The sequence below is a fragment of the Spermophilus citellus genome, assembly GCF_964194105.1.
Source record: "Spermophilus citellus genome assembly, chromosome: 2".
Taxonomy (NCBI): domain Eukaryota; kingdom Metazoa; phylum Chordata; class Mammalia; order Rodentia; family Sciuridae; genus Spermophilus; species Spermophilus citellus.
The window spans coordinates 68875620-68893577 of NC_138183.1; the positions used below are offsets into that span (position 1 = coordinate 68875620).

General features: G+C 38.4%; 1 protein-coding gene across 7 annotated transcripts in view; it reads right to left on the reverse strand.

The window, feature by feature from the left end:
* SMARCA2 (SWI/SNF related BAF chromatin remodeling complex subunit ATPase 2) overlaps positions 1 to 17958 on the reverse strand; it is a 166855-nt gene that overhangs the window by 131330 nt on the left and 17567 nt on the right. For all 7 annotated transcript variants that reach the window (XM_081282449.1, XM_081282448.1, XM_081282450.1 and 4 more), the window contains 3 exons: positions 17766 to 17895; positions 10978 to 11421; positions 1878 to 2136 (listed from right to left, as the gene is read on the reverse strand). In XM_081282449.1, the coding sequence (XP_081138575.1) occupies positions 1878 to 2136; positions 10978 to 11421; positions 17766 to 17895 (833 nt within the window). The remainder of the gene's footprint in view (positions 1 to 1877; positions 2137 to 10977; positions 11422 to 17765; positions 17896 to 17958) is intronic.

Consider the following 17958-nt stretch of genomic DNA (forward strand, 5'->3'; position numbering starts at 1 on the left):
TCATAACCATCCATTAAGGTCACACTTCCAAAAAAGTTACAAATATGAGCTCATTACAAGATAGCCCTGCAATTAAAATTCTGGTGAAAATAATATAGAAAGTTTAGGAGTCAGCAAAATAAACAGTTAAAACACACACACACACACACACACACACACACACACACACACACAAAACAGGCTAAGGAGAAAAAGCCAGATATTACACAAAATTTCTTGGTAGAGAATGTCTTAAGGGCAATTCATATGATTTAACAAAGGTACCAGCAGCTTTGCACCTTCAGAGTAGGAAAAAACAATGTTAGTTCTTAGGGAATCCAAAATTTAGAGTAACTCACAATGCCTCTTTACCCTATTGCCGACTTTTCAATATCTATATTAACATAAAGAAAGTATTATACATGAAGACAGTTCTCCTGCCTTGGCTGGGCTAGTACTTGACAGTGTACCACAAAACTATTCACCCAATTGAATCCACATATCAATTTTGAAATATTGTTTGATGATAAGTATCTAGCATTCTAAGTTTATGTGAAATATTGAAAACTACAATTTAAAGGCTCTTAGCTGAGGATAGTAATGAAAGAGTAAAGTTATACTTCTCTGCCAAAAAACTATACACATCTAATGCCAGTTACTATGAATCTTTCCAAGTAACCCTCAAAATTGACTAATTTTAGTCTAATAACAAGTCATGTGCTTGTCAATAAAGATTAAGGTAATGTTTTAAAGGGGAATTCAAACAATGTATACTAACATTAATTAAAATTTTAAATGCTGATTTCCTTTAAAATTAAGTAATATTGGGGAAATAATAATAACTAATATTTACTGAATGTTTCTATGCCATTATGTCTTCCCAATTCTATGAGAAACACCATAATACCTTCTTTTAACAATGAGTACACTGAATCACAGAAAATAAATGTAACCAAGGTTATATAGCTAGTTGACCATAGCATACTTTCTGAAAAAATCTAGGATCCACAGTCTTAGCTTGGCTTTATCTTGGCTCAATACTAAGTGAAATCCCTTTTGAGTTGACATTCACCATTTACATAAGGGGTCTGCAATACAGTGTGCAGGTCAAATCCTGTCTACAGTCTGTTTTTATAAATAAAGTTTTATACTGGAATGAAGCCAAGCAATTATTGCCTGGGTATTTTACACAAAACAGGCAGAGCTGAGTATTTGTGCCTGAGAGGTACAACTCTGCAAAGCATAAATTTTCTTCTGTCTGGTCTTTTACAGAAAAAGTCTGCCAAACCCCAATTTTGGATAAAAATGCCAAATCCAGTGAAAATTAAGTTTCTGAAATAACATTTTAAATAAGGACCCCATTTGAAGATACTTACATAGGATTTGCCAAGCAATAGACCAAAACATGTGTGACTTAAAACAAAGAAAATATTATACCAAGCTACCAAAGCAAACTTTAGTATCATGAGAAGTGCTACCAATCTGAAGGTTACCCCGACACAGCATACTCAACATCTGATCATCTCATAGACCGTCAAGGGCATAAACTGGCAAACAAGGAAAACATACTGCATAACCCGAGAGTGAGATGCCCATATCCTTGGGCTTTTGATGTCTGGATCCCAGCACCTGTCATGCATGGGGGGGATAAAGTTTTCTTGACTGCATGACCAAAACCACAGTTGGCCACCACAAAGTCCCAGCAATGGCACACAAACTCTTCTCTACAATTTTGTTCTGAAACCATTTTCATGGCATGAGTTTCTGCCTCCAGAGTTTCCTTTTGGCTCTTCCCTGTCCCATAACAGAATGACCACAGCCTGAGGAGGCACCTCAACCCTTGTGCATGACAGCCCTTGCCAGTCCCATGGCTTGACCCTTCCCAGGCAGGGCAGTACCTGTATTCCCGCTCCTGCAGGATCTCCACGGGGTCCAAGCCTTGTGGCTTCTGGATGGGGCTGATGCGGCTCTGCTTCTGTTGCAGCTGCAGGATGGGCGAGGGCTGCCCAGGGGTCGGTTGTGGCACGGAGGGCCCGGGCACTGCGGCTGCAGGCTGCTGTGTGGCTGTTGGGGGAGCAGGTGAGGGCCTGCCGCTGGGCGCAGGCACCGGCAGCTTCTGCGGGGTACTGGGGCCACTCAGCAGCTCGGGCCCCGGGCCTGCAGGAATAAAAGTGACATGGGCAGGGGCGGCAGGGCAGGCAGGATGGTGCCCACTGGCCACACACCTGTCCCTGGGGACCAGAGATGAGACCACCAAGTGTCTTAAAATACATAAAGGCAAGAGGACAAAAGGAGGGCAGGAAGGAGGGAGGGGAGAGGAGAAAAGAGAAAGGGAAAAAGAAAAAAAGGATCTGGCATCTATCCCAATAGGGAAATGGTATTAACATTGGTGAACAGGTCCAAAAATGATTCATAGGTAATAAATTAAGGATATAGTGGGATAGCTTTTAATGCAGGGCTATGATGGGCTTTTAAAAAAGAATTACAGGTGCATTCAAATTTCAGAGGCATAAGGGAGTCACATAACAAGGGTATGCAATTTCAGTGGGGTCCACAGCAGCCCCTTTTACTGCAAACCTCAGACCCAACCTAGGGGCAAGGAGTCTGCTGGTCTTCTGATGTGAGCTAAAAAGGGCTTACATTTTTCCTTAGTGGCATTTAGAACATATTTCAGGCTTCATCAGTAAATCTCAGGAACTTATTTTTTTTTTTACTATATATTAGAAAATATTTCTAAAAACAAGTCAGCGGGGAAATAAGCTTATTTCACCTGATAAAAATTTGCAAATAATTAAGATTCAAGAGAGCATTTTTCTCATGTTATCACAAGCAAATAACATACAATCTTTAAGCTTATCCAAATACATTTAAGAAGTTTAAAGTAATTTTCCACATTAAATTTCATAACTTTAATTGCTAGGTATAGATCTAAATAAGAAGTGCTACATCTCTACTCCTGGATGAATTTTTAGTGATCTTAAAATTATAAATAAGATTAGTGATGCTACCAGATGAGTTAGTAAATACAAAAAAATTTAGTAAGCATATGTTAAAGCTACTAACAGGCATTCTTCCAACTATTTCCTATATCCCTTCTAAGAAAAAAAGTTATTAAGTGGTAACAAACAATAGTCTACAGACTTCAGAATGGCTTAATAATTAACCATACAAAGACATACATTATGAAAAATGGAACACATTTATTCAATTTCCAACAACACCATTCAGAAATGGGCTCAAATGACAATGCAAAGAAAGCAATAAGCAAACATTTTGACAGGAAGAATGTGAAGAATTAGAACAAACTACTTAGGAAACCACCTTCTGTGTCATCTGTGCTCGTGTGTGTGTGTGTGTGTGTGTGTGTGTGTGCGCGCGCGCGCGCTCGCGCATTATTAGTCTTTCTTCCCCTCCTTCTGAAATTAAGCAAAACTTGCCAAAAGATATAAAGCCAGATAAGATTTCTTCTCAAGGTAATTTGCAGCCCTGGTTCTAGGAACAGATGGAAAAAATCTTGGGAGGGAGGGTGCATTTTCTATTTTTATTTTTTATTTCAAGTATTTTAAGTTTCAGGTATGTACTATCATAATGAAATTTTTTTCCCCCAGCTAAGTATTTTCTTTTTTTCTGAATGGGAGGTCTTTTACATAATGCATAGCTCTTCCTAATTTTTTATTTAGAGTTCCTTTCATCCATATATTAGAAACCAATTTCTAAACATTAAATCTCAGGGTTGTTAAAGTACTGGAATGAGTTATAGAGGGGAGTTTTAGAATATTTTTCCCCTAGAGGTCTTTAAAGTAGGGTACATTTTTCATTTGGGTTGCTTTAGGTAGGATTTGGTCAAATGAGAGTAGATACAGATTTCTAACATTTATTTTAATTCCCTGTGATCCTATGAATCTCTTTAATAAGCTCAAGAAGTTAATACATTTAAATATATTGGAAGCCATAGTATAAGTATACTAAATAGTGAACTTAATATATTTAAATCCTCTAAAAACCATTGCCTTCAATGTAAAGAAAATTTGGGTTTCACTGATAACATCACAATAATTACTTTAAATTCAGTTTTCAAAGTGTTTTTTCTCCTTTCAAAGTTCAAATAATTCACAAAGTCCTAACAGTACAACAGGGTTACACAAGTCACTCACTCTGGGCACTCATCTTTTGCACTGCTGTCTATACGACTGATGCAGAATCCTAGAAGGACTCCTTGAGGTATTTTCAAGTCACCATTTTTAAAACTGTATTTAATAAAAGAAAGGTATCCAGTTATTTTTGTCTGTGTCTCCAAACTAAATCTGATAAATATAAGGTTAGCCTTCTTCAATTGCTAAATATAAAGACATTCTAATCTGATTGACCCTCCCTTAATATCGAGAAACAGAGAAATCTAAACATAAACTTACATCAAATCTCTAATTTAAAAGTTCTACAACTTGACATGCACTAAGTAGGTACATTTAAAGCATGTATTTCTTCCCCCGAAAAGAAATGATAAGTTTTGTCTGAGCTCCAGCACCAAATGGTTGCATAACCCTGAGCAAGTAACTTAACCACTCTATGCCTCAATTTCCTCATCTATAGAATGGGAAAAATAATAATGCACCCCTCACAGGGCAGTGGTGTGATCCACGTTTCCATATATTCAGCCCTCATCTTTATTACCACCAAGGAAAGGGAGATAAAGGAGCCTAATTTAATTACTACATATTATATTCTGCTTTACAAAAAAAAAAATCCTTGGCAAAGGAAACTTTGGGACTACTCTTTTCCATAGCACAGTTCAGAATGTCTCTACAGTTTAATACAACTTAGCACAAAAACTTGGACAAGTCCGCTTCATGTATGCTTCCTGCTAATCTGCCATCAGTGCCACTTATAAGCAAACTCCATTTCCTAACTAAACACTACAAGTTCAATTACTGTGTCTATTTTCTCCTCCTACCAAAAGATTATATAAATACTTATATTTACAGTGGCTAGGGACCCAAACACAATTTGCTGCCCATTTGTTATGTTTGGTGCCTGTCCCTCAGGTGGCTTACAGTTCATTTGCGTGGTGGAGGGTCTGCTCTCTATCCACAGAAATCACCTCTACTCCACACATTGGTGGTCTACCACCTACATACACAGGAACTTTCCCTGACATCTTCAAATGGAAGACAAATTACATTCTTTAGCTTATCTCTTAGCCTCTCTTCAATATAAACATTTTAAGCTTAATTGTCAGAGGTACAAAATGCTATCTACTTCTTCAGTCCTCACCTTAGAAGACAAAGTAGAAACATGCCCTGGACCTCCAAAAGGGGTCCCAACACTGCTTAAGAGGGGTCCTGAGTGGATGCATGCCACCTAATCATGCCTGATTTTTAATAGGGCAACAAACTTAGTAAAATACCCAAGTCTCACATGCACAGAAATTCTATGCATTCTGAACTCCGCTTGGCACAAAGGATATTGATGCAAATAACCATTCTTTGCCTTACATAGGAATTCAAGTGGTTTCCACAGGTTGGAAAAATAAATGTAATGAAGAGTATGGGGCATGCCATGAAATATTTCAGAAACAACAACAACAACAACAAAAGTGTGAGGAGAGACAAGCACTGAAAAAAAAAAAAACTGAACAAAAACTTTCATTTTCTAACATAAGTTCCCTCCCTTCACCTTCCCCAAACCAAAACTTTTTCAGTTCCCTTTTTTATTTGCTTTAATCTACAAAAAGAAAATTGAATCAAAATGAAAAGAAAAGGCTGGGTCAGACTGGAGTGGTGCCCACAGCAGGTAGGGTGTGTTCCAGGGCAAGAGTGGCCCACAATTCTGATGGGAAACCACCAGAGTTAGGCCTTCAGAGTTGGGCCTTCGGTACACAGTGCCTTGGGTGAGCCATAATTCCCTGGGGGTGGCCAATGTGACCACACTTTTGGTGAATTCTAACTTTGGAGCTGGTTGGAGGCAGACCATCCCAGCCCAAAGCCTTCTCTTCACCCACAGGTAACAGTAGAAAGTGAAAGGAAAGAAAATTAAAATGCAACTGTCTCCAGGTAAGTGGACCTACTAACCTTTATTGTTTCCTGAAATATTAACCAGGATGGTTATAAGCAATTATATTTACTTTACTTTTAGAAGGGAGACAAACAATAAATAGTTTAATGTTAACTTTTAAAAATTTGGCCTTATTTTGACTCACCCTTATTGCCAATCTAAAACATGCCTTTGGCAAGAAAGTTTATCTTACTAAGTTTAGAGGATTTAAAAATAGTGACTTGAAAATACCTTTCTGTCTTACTAAGTAAGATAGTAAGGTCTCCCTAGGCAATCAGATTTGTGGACAAGTTCTGCAAAGGTGGTGGATGAAAGCTCCTAACATTAACAGGATCTTCTTTTCTTCTTTCACTCATGGCCTCCTTGTCCCCTCTGCCATAAAATCCTATCTTCCCAAATATGTTCATTTCTAATGAAGCCCTACTGTTCGAAAACACAAAAGATATGAACAGTGGGTAATAAAATGAAGTTCCTCCAATGGCAAAAATCTGATAAGGGAAGACATAGGTATTGGAGGTGGGTATTAAAAAAAAGAAGAAGAAGAAGATCCCTCGTTTCTGGAAATGATCCAGAAAATGCATGCATAGTTGGGTTTATGAGAACATGAAGTATTGATTAAGTACATGTGCCCAGATAACTGAAAACTTCATCCTTTAAATTTTACTACTTCATTCAGTCCCATTATTTTAACCTTGGATGAAAATGTTTCTCAAGTGAGTAATTCAGCTTCCTACATTCTTAACACTTGGAATTTCTTCCTGCTGAGTCTAGGTCATTTTTACAATGCCAGTGCTTGCAGAGCCTGTGACAAGGTGACACCCCAGGACAAGCTGCACATATAGAGGTTATGCCCATGAGACAAGGTCCCAGACCACCATCTTTGGGGAAGTTTAGGCTTTGCTCCCTTCTCTCCATCAAGTCATCAGCTATCTGGTCATGACTAGCTGGCCTCTGCTCAAAACTTGTTATTTAAGACTGTCATAATACCAAGGTGAGAAGATAAAGATGACCAATTTTGTTGACACTGAAGCAAGAGTAAAAAGGCTCTACAAAAGAAGCTGAGATGCTACATTCTTTACATACAGGAGCAAAATGCACTTGCAATCTGGTACTCATACTCTGAGACAGATTCTTTCCCTTGTCCTAATAAGTTTGCCAGGGAGGATACTATATAGGAAAGGGCCAAGATGAACCCTTAATTAAGTCAGACTGCTGGGATCTGGATCTCAACTCTCCCTCCAAAGGGAGTGTAATACTGCAAAGTGCACCTTTCCATGGGTAAGCTAGCAGGCATGCAGTGGGTGCAAGCTATGCACACATATACATATTATTTTCCTCCTATATATCTGGATGCATTCTTGAGAGCTGAGATTTTACAGTTTTAAGGCCTGTAGAGGGTTTAAATTGCCTTTTTCAGCATGATTTTTCTTGTATAACCTTTCCAGTCACTACTGTTAAGTCTTATGTGATCCTCTACCTAACAAATGGCTCAGCTCCATAGTAGCTACCCAGAAACCTTGGTGCAATCAATACTTTTTTTTCTCTTTAAAAATCAGTTGCCTTAAATATTCATCCATGCATCCAGCATAATTTGGTCAACTTCATTCCTCAGTTCTTCCGTTTTCTCTCCCCTCCTCCCTCCTGCTTGGACCCGTGCTTCTACTCTACTTATCTCCCTTCTATTTTCACAAGATCTCCTTTTTCATTCCTAATTTTCTCTCTAGTTTCTGCATATAAGGAAAATTACTTGACCCTTGACTTTCTGGGTCTGACTTATTTCACTTAGCATGATGTTCTCCACTTCCATACATTCACCAGCAAATGCTATAATTTCATTATTCTTCATAGTTAAGAGGAATTCCACTGTGTGTGTGTGTGTGTGTGTGTGTGTGTGTGTGTGTGTATAACATTTTCTCTATCCATCCGTCTATTGATGGGTACTTAAGCTAATTCTATAATTTTACTAGTAATGGACTGTGCTGCTATAAACATTGGTATGTAAATATTACTATAGTAGGCTGATTTTAGTTCTTCTGAATAAATACCAAGAAGAGGGATAGCTGGGTCATATGGTGGTTCCATTCCTAGTCTTTGAAGAACCTCTACACTGCTTTCTAAAGTGTTTTTACTATATCTGCAGTCCTACCAACAATGTATAATAGTACCTGTTTCCCCTATACTCTTGCCAGCAATTATCATTATTTCAATTCTTGATGATTGCCATTCTGACTGGGGTGAGATAAAATCTCAGTGTTGTTTTGATTTGTATCTCCCTAATTGTTAAGGACTTTGAACATTCTTTCAGAAATTTCTTGACAATGCATTCCAATTTTGTATGTAACTATAATGCATCAATTAAAAATTAATAAACAGAAGGAAGACGAGCAGAATAGAGGACTGGGATGAGGGGGAGAGAAGAGAGTAGACTGGGGATCAAAATGGAGAAAGCCATGTATATGCATTTATAAACATGTCAAAAGGAACCCCACTATTTTATATATATATATATATATATATATATATATATATATATATATATAATACATGTATATATATATATATAAAATACATGTATATATATATATAAAATATATGTATATATATATAAAATATATGTATATATATATATAGAGAGAGAGAGAGAGAGAGACATTATCTTTATTTTATTTATTTATTTTTATGTGGTGCTGAGGATCCAACCCAGTACCTCACATGTGCAATGCAAGCTCTCTACCACTGAGCCACAACCCCAGCCACTGAAACTTTTTTTTTAATTGCCATGATCTGAATGTTTGCCATCCCCCCACCCAGTTTTTATGTTGAAATCCTAATCCCCAAAGAAATAGTGTTAGAAGGTGGGGCCTCTGGGTGGTAATTTAGCTAGGGTGTCAGAGATCTCATGAATGGGTTTAGTGCCCTTAAACAAGAGGCCCAAGAGATTTCCCTCACCCCTTCCCTTCCACCATATAAGGACACAATAAGAAAGTGCCATCTATAAATACAAGAGAAAGTCCTCAGCAGACTCCAAATCTACCAGCACTTTGGTGCTGTACTTCTCAGCCTTCAGAACAGTGAGAAATAAATTTCTGTTCTTCTTGGGCCACCTAGCTTACCCTATATTGTTATAGCAGCCTAAACAGACTAACACAACCACTTTTTTCTCTGTTTTGCAGTGCTAGGGACCAAACCCAAGACCTTGTGCATTCTAGTCAAGTTCTCTGCCACTGAGCTACACACCCACAGGCCCTGAGACACCCATTCTTAATGCTATATCTACAGTTAACAAGACGAGTTTATCATTCAGGTAAGGCAACTCTTAGAGCTGACTCTACCAGAAAAAAACTCACAAACTCAAAAGATAAAATATTTAAAAACAAAAAGATTCTGATCTGAATTCTTTCCCATGTTCAAGTCACAAAACTTAAGAAGAGCGCTAACATAGCAAACTAATTGTTCCTTAATGACCAGCATCTCAGGACTTGCCCAAATGAGTAGAAATCATTCACAAAAAATGTTATCGATGACCAGGGAGCATCCCATTCCCCACAATCCCAAGCTCTCATCAGAGCTGAACTATAAACTCTGCTTGTCCATTTCTTAACAACCACCACCCTAGAAGAAACAACCTTCATAGAACATCATTCTACAGCCCTTTGTATTCCTCTGTGTTCTACAACCAGGATCAAGTTAGACCACAAGAAGGCCATGCAAAGGACTCTGTCATCTCTACCTATTACATAATATCATAACTTCTAATTTTATCCCACAGAGACTAAGACATTGGTCATGTGGAATCTGTTACTCTATTACAAATAAATTTTATTGAAGTTTTTAATCATGCAAAGCCTCTTGTAATAATAAAGATGAGGATAACAGTATAGTCAGGCTTCCATATCTACCAGTTCCACATCTGTGAATTCAACCAACCACAGATAGAAAATAGTCAGAAAAAAATAACTGCCTATATGCTGAACATGGACAGAGTTCTTTTTCTTATCATTATTCCCTAAAAAATATGGTATAACAGCTATTCACATAGCACTCAATTATATTAGATATTTCAAATGATCTAGAGATGATTTAAAGCACAAGGAAGGATATGCACAGGTTATATGCAAATACTATAGCATTTTATATAAGGGACAGGAGCACTGTGGATTTTGATATCTCTTAGGAGTCCTAGAACAATCACCCTCAAATACTGAGGAACGACTGTAATTTAAACAATAATCTTACCCAGGAAATCTACTTTATATTTTCAATCTACAAGTGGCTTTGTGTGAGAAATTGGTAAGCAACTTCCTTCCAAATGATGAGAATTGTTAGATGTATGATCCCATTTCCTTATGGCTGTCAGGAAACTCAAGTGGCCTTTGAAGCTTGACCACAGCAACTAGGAGGGCTCTTGCGGTCCCCACATCCCTGACCTCAATTTCTTCTTTTAATACTCTTTCTTGTTTCTGATTTTCTATTAATTATTTTACTACAGGTATAATTCTGGTAGACCTCCTTAAATGCTTTTCCGACAAAAAGGAGAAAAAAAAAACAAATATAAAAATGGCTCAGGTGGGACCTATTCAAGGAGGGAGTTGTGTTGATATGTCACAGTGGGTACAAGTGTCCCTAACCTGAAGTGTGTGGATAGGCTTCTGAGAAAACATGAAGATTTTGCAAGAGAATGCAAAATTATGGGTGATTGTGCTTTCTTTCTAGGTCAGCAGTTCACATGAGTCTCCAAAGGTTAAGAAACACTGCTCTAGGACTCTATAGCAGTGGGAGACCAAGAATCTTGGCCAATCTAAGTGGAACAAGAAAAGAGAGTAGGCAAGTTATAACAAAGGACTGAGTCAGCCCTGGGCTTATTCCAACCCAGCACTGTGTGTGTGATCAGTCTTTCTTATCCGAGCTGGACCATGGCATTATTCGTTTGGTTGCATATTAACCTACCAGATGGTCTGTTGTAGTTAACAAGGGTTGGCTGCTGCTGCTGCTGCTGTGGTGCCTGCTGCTGCTGCTGTTGCTGTGGTGCCTGCTGCTGCTGCTGCTGCTGCTGCTGTTGCTGCTGCTGCTGTTGCTGCTGCTGCTGCTGTTGCTGTTGCTGCATGCCAGGCAAGGTCCTTTTTCCCTGCACTGCAAGCTGCAGTGTTTCGGGGAGGGGCTGGCCCCGGGCCAGCATTTTGTAAGCCAAAATCTGTGCTCTAAGCTGATGCAGCTGGACAGGACTGAAAGGCGAGGGTCCTCTGTTGGGCTGGTTCATGGCCTGTGGATCGCCCGGGATGAGGGGCCCTGGCTGGCTCGGTGGCATCTGGGGTGGTGTTGGGCCTCCTCCAGATATAGGGCTGGAGACATGCTCTGGGGCTCCCAATGGAGATGGGTGTGGTGACATATAACCTAAAATAAATCACAAGGAGATCATGACCCTGAAAGAGAGGTATTCCTGAATATACTAATAGTACTCTACAACAACACTATATGGTAAAAATTTTCTCTAACTTATCAGTTATATATAGTATATTTACTATGTAATGGCATATTATATATGCCATTAAAATTTTTCTAGTAGTCACATTAAAAAAGGAAAACAGGTAAAATTCATTTTTTTCACATTTTTTAGCAGAGCATTATAGGTATACATAATGATGGGATTTGTTTTTACATATTTGTACATGCACACAATATAACCATATGATTTGACCAGTATCACTCCCCAGCACTTTCTCCCTCCCTACCTCCCAGCAGAGTTCATTTTCATGACATAGTTTATTTCAAATAACAAATCCAAAATATCCACATTTCGTAATATAAAAATTATCGATGAAGTCTTTTGTGTTATTTTTTTCATACTAAGTCTTTGAAATCCAGTTAAGTATTTTACACTCACAGCACATCTTAGTTCCGACTAGCCACAGTTCAAGTGATCAATAGCCACTTGTATCCTAGAAGGCAAACTGTTAGCGGCTGTTGTACACCTAAAGCAAAGGCACCAGAGGACAGTGCTATACATTAAAAGTACCTCCAACTTAGGGAATAAAACCTAAAGGCATCTAACATATCTCAATGGGGAATGAAGGGTATCTTACAGGGAAAGCAAATATCATCTGGCCTATTATTATGCAAGTTACCACTAATTTCCAGTTATTGAGGACAAGGGATTCTACACAATGTCCCAAATGAGTTCCACCCAGAAGCAGAGAGTGATCCAAGGACCAAGTGCAGGAGATTTATCCGGGAAGTGCAGGGACACTGGTAGGGATTTAGGAAGGTGATATAAAAAGGGAAGGCAGCCAATAAGAAGTGTATTATCAAGCAGTTGTTGCAGTGGGTCATGAAGATTAATCCAGTGCAAAGCTCTGGGATAGGAAATAAATAAATTGCTTCCAATTATCCCAAAGAAGGGATGAAGAAGCTGGGGTACTTAGACACTTACAATCATCAGTCACTGGTTATAACACAGGCTACTACTACCACTCAGGGAGACTAATCACCAGTCTCCTTGGACTGCTCTGTTGTGGGTAAGGTGGTTGTTGGTGGAAGTAAACCAAAGTGGTGATTCCAGCCAGTGGCAATCAGGCAGGTAGGGGTACAGGAATGGCAAGGAGGACCCAAAGGTATGGGGGAAAGCATGCACTGTTACATCAGTCCTCCAATAACCCCAGAAGATGTGCACTATTAACTCATTTTTAAAGTGAGGAAACTGAGGCTCAGAGAAATAAGTAGGTTCAGAGAATAAATCCTGGCAGCTCCAAGATTTAAACCAATATCTGTCTGGTTCTAGTGTATACACTCTCTTTCCATGGTCTAATGTGTTTTGCTATGCAAAAATAAGTTAAGGACTTAAAAGTTTCTCTTAGCACCACTTAGCACCATTTAGGATATAATACAAAAACGAGAGTAACCTGTTAGGTTATAAGAGATATAAGTGGGAAATTTAAGAATATTTTACTTGAGGAATGAAAATTAAAATGGACAAAAATTCCCAGGCATTTAGTTCAGGAGACAACCTGTATAGCCAGGCCAAAAAATTTCTACAATGACTGAGGGCTGTTGGAGGAGATCCAATATGGAAGAGAAAATGAAGTAACCTACAATAATCCGAGACTCTCAAGTTCGAACAAAGTGCTAATTAAATCAAAAGTGTCACAAAACACAGTAACACACATAGAGGAAATGTCTTTGCCCTATTAAATGTTATGTGTCAAATTATAACACAGATCATCATACAGGTATTCATTAGGTGAGGACTGTATATATAAATCTGTGTCAAGTTTGACCTGACAAAGCTCTGTGCATCTATGTACAGTCACAGAGGCCCATGAAGGTGGGACCACCACTGAGCAGGCACTCACAAACACATTCACAAGATCAGAGAAAATAAAGGATACAATTTCTTTTCTTTCTAATTGCCACTTGGAGACGGCAGTAAATGTAGCATGATCCCCTGAGACAAAACAGGGTTCTGTTCTATGGATTGGTAAGAAGAGGAAGTCCATTCAGGGAACTCCTACTCTGAAGAGAAAAGGAAGAACTGCTAAGTCTCACTACCCAAACCCCTACTACTCCAAGAGGGAGGACAAAAACCAATCAGCAATTAGGGCTCTAATTAGTTGGTTTTATAAGAAAGCCAAGAAGATTTCCCTCCAATTAGTCTGAAAGACTAGCAGAAACTCAAGTCCCAACATATTGGTATTTATAATAAACACTTAGAGGACATCAACAACATATTCTTAACTTCTATCATTAATATTCTTCCTTTTTGATGAGCATTATGGTTTAGATCTAGAATGAGCCCCAAAGGCTCCAATAATTGAAGGTGTGGGCTCCAATGTAGTGGGGCTTATAGGAAATGATTGGATCATGAGGGTTCTCATCTCCTTTATGGAATAATCCACTGATGGAGTCATGATTTGATGGCATTATTGGTAGGTGGTAGAAACTGTTGGAGATGGGACCTAGCTGAAGGGAGTGAGTCCATGAGGAAGTATCCTTGAGAACTACATCTAGTCCCAGGCCCCTTTCTCACTCTCTCTTTGCTTCCCGGCCACCACAAGGTGAATAACTTTGCTTTTCCATACCCTTCCACCATGATGTGCTGCCTTATCATAGGCCCAGAAAGGAATTGAGACAGCTGACCATGGACTGAAAACCTCTGAGATCTTGAGCGAAAATAATTACTTCCTTCATTAAGTTATTTTTTCAGGTATTTTGTCACAGCAATGGAAAGCTAACTAATACAATGAGGCTTACATTCATCCCTTAATTGTAATGCTGGTATAAAATGATATTTTGCTCATTATGGCATCTTTTGGACAACCCTACATCTACTGCAGTAAAATGGGACATGTGTCTTCTGCTTTCTGGTCATTTCCATTTCCTAAGGTTGACAAGGCATAGGATGCCTGATACAATGGGCCAAAATACTAAACAATGAAATTTTTACTCAACTACCTAGCGATGCTTATCAAGTCTATGAACAAGGCATCATTACGAGGGTGAGACATGGCAAAGCAATGTTGTAATGGTGAGATGGTTCCATTAAGCACAAGAATGCAAACTCTGAGAACATGATCACTGGAAAGTTAATGCCAAGAAATTTTACCTGAAATTTGATAAGAAACTAGGGGTGGGAGGAATTTTATCCCAGAATTCATAGAAGATGTTAATAGAATCATTCTGTCACAGTGTGACATTAACAATGTGACAGGGTCCCAGCTACAGAGATTTTTTTCCCCCTATATGAAGAGCATTTCATAAAACCTGAGGAAAAACAGAATCTAAATGATGTAACAACATAACATATTTTGGTAATTATCCTTAGTTGAGAAAACAGGGTGAAGAAATTGCCTGGGAGTGAATATACATTTGTCTGAGGATGACAATGTTGATGCAGATTCTGCTCTTTCTGAAATCTTATTTGATTGGCTCATTCAAAAGTAGTTAAAAAGTGGCAGTTTCCCCTCCCTGGTATTCAAGGGCCATTATCTCCCCAGTTTCACCTTGCCTCTGAGAGAGAAGCACTAACCTCTCTCCTATTCATAATCCTGAATTTGTAAGTGCCAGATTTAGATGAACTTTCTCTACACACACATGCCCATTAAATATTGTATACCTGCCTATGATGGCTTTTTCTGTCCAATGCACTAAAAATAAACAATGTTATCATTTGGACCATAAGGTACACCATCCAGTATTTATTGAAGGAAATGGTTTTGCTTCCCAACCAATACCTTAAAATAACCTAGTAGGTTGCTAGGTAGTTAAAGCTAGCAGCCTTTTGATCAATACCACACCTCTCTGTACCTGTGTGTTTATAAATGGCTTTCTACAATGGAGTTTTTAAAGATACATGCTATTAGCAAGTCTAAATTCTTCTAGATCATTATAAAGAATAGGACTACATTATACCAACACTCCTTTATTCAAAAATATACCTTTAATTTATTCCCTAGCCCACAATGCACTTTACTATTTTAGAGAATAACATTACACGTTAATTTTGATTCCACTGACTGCAGACCTCTGCATTTCAAAGTAATTATAACTTACAGAACTTATATAAAAATTGAGATCTACTTATAATTGTTGACTTTTGAATGCATGCGTTTCTTTCTATACCTTAACTGAACAAAACTTACAGTGTCCTTCCAGTCATGTGCTAGACATCTTGCCTAGTGTTGGAGACTCCAAGATAAATAAGAAGATAATTCTTCAGTTGAAGAAGGGAGCCAAGCCATTGGAGAAATTTTAAAAGAAATAAAAGCAAAACTGCTATCAATTCTGACTTGTGCATTTTCAGTATTTTTGTTGTTGTTGTTTGTTTTGTTTTGAGGTTTTCCTGTAACTTCACTACTAGAGTCAGGAGCAGAGAAAGCCACCACCTGGATTTGAGAATCACTGCATATAATTCATCTACACCACTCAGGAATTAAAAATGTGATCTTTATTAGCTCTACAAACACATCTGGGCCTTTAGAATTTAAAATATAAACCTAGAAATGCTGTTTTAATCCATTCTTAGCACTAAATGGGTCAATTTTTTTCTTCTTGTACTGTAAAATGCCAGAATGCTTCAGACTGCCTTTCTGACAATGGTCAAGATTCTATAAGTTAGGTGTAACCATCATACCTGCCTGCCACCAAAATTCAGATCAGAGTTGGGGATGTTAAAAAGGCCCATTTAGATATTAGTGGAGAAGCACTCTGACGCCTCCATAACTTGTCTATTTTTATTTCAAAAAAAAAACAGCAATTCTATTTTATAATTACTATTAGAACTAAAAATATACTTCTCTAAATGCTCCCAGCCAAATATTTTCTTTCAGTGGATGGATATCTGGTCATGGATGAAGGAAAAACTCAAGCACACTTAATTACATAGGAGTATATACAGCAATGTGTAAACCATAGTAGTCTTAAATTAGAATATTTACATATCTATGTCAATTAGTGGTACAATAATGCATGCCTCTCCCATGCTGAATTAACCACACTATCATTCTGAAATCAGGCTACAATGTATTTAAAAGACTTTAAAGGCTATGGTGCATGCCTATAGTCCCAGTGACTTGGGAGGCTGAGGCTGGAAGATCTCAAGTCCAAGGCCAGCCTCAGGAACTTAGTGAGATCCTGTCTCAAAATAAAAAAATAAAAACGAGTGGAGACGTAGTTCAGTGGTAAAGTGTCCCTGGGTTCAATCCCTAGCATCAAAATTTTGTAAAAAAAATGCTTTGAAGTGTTTTAATATGTCTTCAATAGTGACAGAAGGAAAGAGAACATGTAAGGCTCCAAGGAGAAAAGAAATCTACCCTATATCCATCCGGTCATTGTTGTGAGTTTCTGTGTTCCTCTCCATGCCAAAACATGTGACTATGACCTTATCTGGGAACAAGATCTATATAGATGTAGTCAACTTAAGATGAGGTCATACTGGGATTAGGGGAGGCCCTAATCCAATGACTAACATCCTTATAAAGAGAGGGAACTCTGAATACAGAGATAGACACAGGGAAAATGTCAAGTGAAGAAAGAGACAGAACTGAGTGATTCATCCATAGGACAAGGAATGTCAAGAATTACTGGCAGCCAGAAAAAGCTAACAGGAAGCAAGGAAGGCTTCTTCCCTAAAGCCTTCAGAGAGAGCATCACCCTAGTGCCACCTTGATTTTGAACTTCTGGCCTCTAGAACTGTAAGAGAATAAATTTGTGTTGTTTCAAGCCTCTCAGTTTGTGGTCATTTGTTATGATAACCCTAGGAAAATAATACATCTACCCACCAGTGATAACAACTAATTTCACTGCCAGAAAACACCACCTTACACACAATGCAGGGACTCCCATGACCTTCACATCTACACTGTTGTTGGCAGGCAGATCTGATTCTCTTTCTGGCCCTGTCACTTACTAGATGTATAAACTTAGGAAAACAAAGTAAATTTGCTGAGCTATAGCTTTCCTATCTATGAAACAGTGGTAACATTATTTACCTTACAAGATCATGGTAAAAATCTTGGGTAAAGTACATAAAGCACTTTGCAGCATGCTTGGACACATGGTGGCTAGTAAAATTGCTAGGACTTTGGAAATAAAATTGTCCAAATAAATCATAAAGTTATGTTGGTAAGGATAGGGGTAGTTTTCTACAGGGAAAAGAATCTTTGAATTTGACCCTCCTTAGAAACATTTTTTGGAAGTTATATAAAACATATAGAACCACAATCAGGTGTCCAGCAGACACAAACCTTGGTTGTGTTGATCCATTGGACTCTGGGGGGGACCCATTCCTGGGTGAGGTGGTCGCATACCGGTGCCCTTCATGGATCCACAATGGATATCTTCCACAATGCCCTTGTCATGCATCCCATCGATGGGCTGAAACATTTAAAGGGCATCAGTTAGACAATTCTTTAAGGTATAATATCTCTAACTGTAGTT